Below are 5,639 nucleotides of genomic sequence, written 5' to 3'. Positions count from 1 at the left end.
TTAGAGTTCGATGAAACGTTTTACATGTCCAGTACAAAACCGTACTCGATGCTTCTTTTCTTTTCCTCTCTTTTTTTTGTTCTTCTCTAATACGATGAACGGATTTCAAATGCACTCGTGTCGGATTTGAATACCACTGTTTACGTTGGCGGGAAAGCCTATGATCTTGAACCCTTGATCTCGACAATTAATTAACGAGTCGCGACGCGATGCTCCCCGTCATAAGTAATGGCGATTCGCCCGATTTCTTCAAGTATTAATGTAATTTCGCAGGGAGGAAATAATGCAGGGCATACGGTAGTTGTAGAAGGTGCCGAATTCGACTTTCACCTTCTGCCTAGTGGAATAATCAATCCCAGATGCAAATCCGTAATAGGTAATGACCTCAGATCAACCAGTAAAATTAATCGAATTGTAGATCTCCTGGTTTGCAAGAAAAGTAACATGTCTCTTGGAAGACTGTGGAGTACAGTGAAACCTCGATTTAACGGATCTCGATCTAATGGATTTCGGACGAAACGGATGAACAAGGAAAGAAGCGTACATTTCATATCACGATTGTTTCGAGTAGACGTGAAGCAGACGCGTTTTTGTCGGCAGTCTCGTTGTCGGCAGTCTCGTTGTCGGCGTGTCTCAAAGCGTCCCGCGGTTAGATTACGTACAGCTTCTGTGATTCCTGACTTTTCTTTTTCGCTTCGTTTTACTTTGAGTAATCTTGCAGCCCTTACAATTCAAAATTACCACCAAATGACAAATAGTAAACTTGAATGCGGCATAGAAACCAGAGCCAATTGAGAATTTCACATTGTGTGGCTGCCTACAGTAAGAACAACGAAGAAAAAGTGATAAGAACGGCCCCCTTAAAATTGATTTAATAGACTTCCGGTCTCTCGACGGAGACCGCTAATCGGTCTGCTAAATCAAGGTTTTGCTGTAATTGTTTCATGGAGATGCAAATGAGACGCTAAAATCATGGATACACAAGACAGACATATTATTCCACTTGTTCCTATAGGTCACTCTATGTCTCTTGGCATATAGACTCGTATTGTTATCTGAATAATTCTCCGTTAAGCACACGAGAACTGTACAACCGGTATTATTTATTTGGGCTCTCTTTTGCTTGCAGGCAATGGGGTAGTGATTCACTTGCCCGGTCTGTTCGAGGAATTGGAGAAGAACGAGTCCAAGGGGCTTAAGGATTGGGAGGACCGGCTTGTAATATCAGATCGAGCACATATAGTGTTTGATTTTCACCAACAGGTCGACGGTTTGCAAGAGCAGGAGAAGGGCACGCAGTCGTTGGGGACCACGAAGAAAGGTATAGGGCCGACGTATTCGAGCAAGGCCGCCAGAAATGGACTCAGGATTGGGGATCTCCTCGGGGACTTCGACAAGTTCTCTCAGAAGTTCAACACCTTGGTTACGTCCTACCAGAAAATGTTCCCCGCCCTGCACGTCGACATTAAAGCCGAATTGGAACGGTATAAGGTGTATGTATAACGCTTTTTCATCAAATTCAAGCGTTTACGATACATGGCTGATTGTTTTTTTTCCATTACAGGTATTCCGAACGTATAAAGCCGTACGTGAGAGAAACGGTACAATATTTGCATCAGGCTTTAAACGATGGCAAGAAGGTTTTGGTAGAAGGTGCCAATGCGGCGATGTTGGACATTGATTTTGGAACTTATCCATATGTGACAAGTTCGAATTGCAGTATAGGTGGTGTAATGACGGGCCTCGGCTTGCCGCCTAGCACGATCGGCGAGATTATCGGCGTTGTGAAGGCTTATACTACCAGAGTTGGCGACGGGCCCTTTCCCACGGAACTCGTAGACTCCACGGGAGAACTGTTGCAGAAAAGGGGCCACGAGATTGGTGTAACCACGAAACGAAAGAGGCGATGCGGATGGCTGGACTTGCCGTTGCTAAAATTTACAACTCTCGTTAACGGGTGTGTGGAAGTTTTTCGTTAAAACATATAAATAGCTGCTCGATATAAATTATGTAATTAATTGGAGAAGATGCCACTCTCGGTCAGACTGGATCTTTTTAAAACCGACAAATAATCGGTGCGCTGTGTTTGGAAAAAATATATACAGGGTGTTACTAAATTCATGTTACAACGCTTGAGGGGTGAAAGTACAAATCAAAACAAACATTTTTTACCAATACACATGGGGGCGGAAACGAACCCCTAACCCGTTGGAACGCGCGATGAGTTCAGGGTAGGCAACCCGTTGACTCCTAAAAGCCGTGGTTTACGACCAGTGCAAACCGTTGAAGAGCTCACCGAAAGAATTATCCAAGCGTTTGATGAGATACGAGCTTCCCCAGGCAAGTTGCAAAGGATAAAAGAAAACATGATTCGCCGTTGCTTGTGCGTCGATCAACATTTGTTCTTAAACGTAGCGGCCAGCGTAGTAGAAAATGTGCACAACGGGTTGCCTACCCTGAACTTTTCGCGCGTTCCAGCGGGTTAGGGGTTTCGTTTCCGCCCCCATGTGTATTGGTAAAAAATGTTTGTTTTGATTTGTACTTTCACCCCTCAAGCGTTGTAACATGAATTTAGTAACACCCTGTATACTATAAGTAAATTTATTAGTCACAGTCTACACCTAAGCTTTAAGAAATTGACCAATCACTGTCAAGTATGAGTAGAATACGCGACTGTAATTGGTCAATTTCTTTTAAGGCTTAGAGTTTAAATCTCTGTTGTAGACTGGGACTTGGGCTACCAAGATTCAGTTTAACTAAAAATGGAACTAAAAAATCTTTTCTAATTAACTGATCAATCTCTAATATTTATATCGGTCCAATTTCACTTATTATTACTTGATATTCTAAATTACATAGAGGAAAGTCCTCTATTATGAGATAGCAGGTTTTCAACACCCAAATTCAATCAGAAATTTCTTTTTGCGCTTACACAATCTAACAATGAATTTTCCACTAAGCAGATTTCACTCCAAGGGCAAATACACTTATAGTGGAATCAACTGACGACGTCTGTTAATTTAACCAGAAATCCCGCTGTCCCATATTAGGGGACCCGCTATCTCATAATAGGCGACTCTCCTCTCTGTATATCGTAATATGTCGTTTTTACTTACGTTGTTGTCTTTTATTCTAGGTACACCTCTATATGCTTAACGAAACTTGATATCTTGGATACTTTGCCGGAGATAAAAGTATGCGTTGGATATCGATTAAACGGGAAGGACATAGATTATTTTCCGAGCAGTACTTCGGAATTGACAAAGATCGAGGCGGTGTATAAAACGGTCGAGGGTTGGCAATCCAATACCGAGGGTGTGCGTTCCCTAGATAAATTGCCGCCCAATGCACACAAGTACATACAAATTATAGAGGAAAACCTAGATGTGCCAGGTACGTTTCTCATTCGCTATAGTACATTAGTGAACATACATCGAGTGCACGAAAGAATTCGATGTAAGAGTACTTTATTTTGGTTACAGTCAAATGGATCGGCGTAGGGGCGGGACGAGAAAGCGTAATCGCCCTCTGACGATACACGATCCGCATAATGTTACTTAAACGCACGGCATTAAATGTATTATTAATTTTAATTTTATCCGTAACGTTTGCAATGCAGAGCTGATGAGCGCACACGCGGCATACTGTAACAATAAGTTTTCAGCGAGCGTAGTATTAATCGTGAATCCTGAGCAATGTGTAATTGTAACAACAACGTGACCGATTAGTCATTTTGTAGTCGATATCTAACAAGTGAGCTGAAGATTATTAAAAAAAAAGTTCGTTATATTATCCAGTTATTTTTAGTGGATGTTCTGTTTTATCGGAGATATATATTAAAGTATTTTTTGTTTCTCTTCAATCTTACTACCTTCCGAATCATTCCTAGCGCTTGGTACAAGACGTGAGTCGCCGAATGCTGAACTCGAGTGTTCTATTATAATCTTGTCGAGTGAGTTAGAATGTAGAACTAAAAGCGTCTATAACCATTTTGAAATTCCGGCACTGGTTCGCGCGTGCGCACTGTCGCCACGATTCTAACCTACAATTAGCACGGTGCGTGAAATGTGTGATGTGTTGTATGATCTGAGGGTGAAGGCGTTTATTGCTCCGAGACTTCGGAACGTAACCAAAAAAAAGGTGCATCAAATGACGATTTAAATTCCCGTTTGGATAAGGTTAGCGCAAGTAGGCCGGATTGTGTGTATATTGTATGGAACTGGCTAGGAGAGGAGGGATTTAATAACGCGGTTAGAGTGTAAGTATATTGACTTTATCGCGAAGCCAGGAAAAATGATTTAATATTCTTTTATATGCCAGAGTGAAAAATCTAGATGTGTATATGCCATATAACTCTCTTGAATTGGAAGCAAAAGTCCAAATAAAAAAAGTGCGTCAAATAATCCCCTAACAGAGTTGAACATTTCAAGCAAGAAAAATATAAAAAAAACCTGTAAGTTCGTATTCTATTTTGTAAATTGTCGTACGCGGTGACAGTCTTGTCGAATTCGAGGGGCAAACCGTTGAGGGCATTGCGGTGTACAGATTTACTGCTCACCAGGCGTTTTTTCGACATTAGTTTGGGCATTAGGCTTTGCTGGGGCATTATAAAGATAAAACAAGATAAATATAATAAGATAAAGTAATGCCCACTGGGATTAGTAGGCATTGGTGTATGTGATTTTGGTCAGCGATTTATCCCTCGGTCGAATTCGATAGAGGAAGGTCCCCTATTATGCGATAGGGTCCTAATATGGGATAGCGGGTGATTCTACTATGAATGTATTGCCCTTGGGGGGCGAAATCTGTTTAGTGGAGAATTCATTGTTACATTGTTGTTTAATTGTTGCGAAAAAAGATTCGTGTTGAGTTGAAAACCTGCTATCTCATATTAGAAATCTATCTCGTAACCCTACCCGCACAGCACAGAAAGATTGCAGAAATGTTACATTGGCTGCGTTCAGCAGAAAAAGCTGCTTTAATTGCAACTGTTGTAAAATTCGTGAATCTGATTGGTGTGATCTCTTACTCTTGAGTGAATTTAAGTGCATACGCCAATCAGATTTCATGCATTTTGCAACAGTTGCAAAGCAGCTTTTTCTGCTGAACGTAGCCATTGCAAGATTGCAATATTGTAGCAACGTTGCGCAACATTGCTGCAACGTTTCTGGAGGATTGCAGCAACGTTGAAATGTCCGCCCTCAAAGAGATTGCAGTGCAACATTATAGCAATGTTGCAGTGCAATATTTTTGGAATAATTTGTTGTACATAAGCAGGGAATTTACTAATTACATTTGCATCCGGGCCTTTTTCAATACACAGCAAGCTATTGCGAAGCAACCTAAGGAGATTATGTCGCTTCGCAATAGATGGAGATTGCGAGCAACACCGCACTGATCAAGTACTTAATAATTCGCGCATTATTGGTATCAACGAAAATAACATTATAAAATTCTCGTAATTCGAAAATTTTTTTAAATAGAAAATATAGTATTTTTATTATTTTTAAAACATTGCTACAACATTGCTATCGAAAGTTTGCAATTTTATATCCCTGCAATGTCTCTGCAAGATTGCAACGTTTCTGCAATGTAACCACAGTATAACCAGTATGCCCACTCTCTGTCGGCACCATAGA

The 5,639-nt window shown here is 40.9% G+C and overlaps 2 protein-coding genes across 5 annotated transcripts in view; both read left to right on the top strand.

Moving 5' to 3' along the window:
- LOC105557639 (adenylosuccinate synthetase) overlaps positions 1-3,858 on the top strand; it is a 6,403-nt gene extending 2,545 nt beyond the window's left edge. The window contains exons 2-6 of the mRNA XM_012004933.1: positions 274-376; positions 1,130-1,493; positions 1,565-1,957; positions 3,137-3,393; positions 3,483-3,858. Coding sequence (XP_011860323.1) covers positions 274-376; positions 1,130-1,493; positions 1,565-1,957; positions 3,137-3,393; positions 3,483-3,532 — 1,167 coding nt within the window. The 3' untranslated portion in view covers positions 3,533-3,858. The remainder of the gene's footprint in view (positions 1-273; positions 377-1,129; positions 1,494-1,564; positions 1,958-3,136; positions 3,394-3,482) is intronic.
- An 86-nt stretch (positions 3,859-3,944) lies between these two features.
- The window catches only part of LOC105557641 (protein ARV1), a 19,875-nt gene continuing 18,180 nt past the window's right edge, over positions 3,945-5,639 (top strand). For 2 of the 4 annotated variants that reach the window (XM_012004939.1, XM_012004938.1), the window contains exon 1: positions 3,945-4,258. The gene's annotated coding sequence lies outside the window, so the exon portion shown is untranslated. Of the gene's footprint in view, positions 4,454-5,639 lie in introns of all 4 variants that reach the window. The other 2 variants (XM_012004941.1, XM_012004937.1) reach the window with 2 other exon arrangements.

Source organism: Vollenhovia emeryi, unplaced genomic scaffold (assembly GCF_000949405.1).
Source record: "Vollenhovia emeryi isolate VEMERY1.0 unplaced genomic scaffold, V.emery_V1.0 DF939438.1, whole genome shotgun sequence".
NCBI lineage: Eukaryota > Metazoa > Arthropoda > Insecta > Hymenoptera > Formicidae > Vollenhovia > Vollenhovia emeryi.
This window is presented reverse-complemented; position numbering and strand designations above follow the sequence as displayed.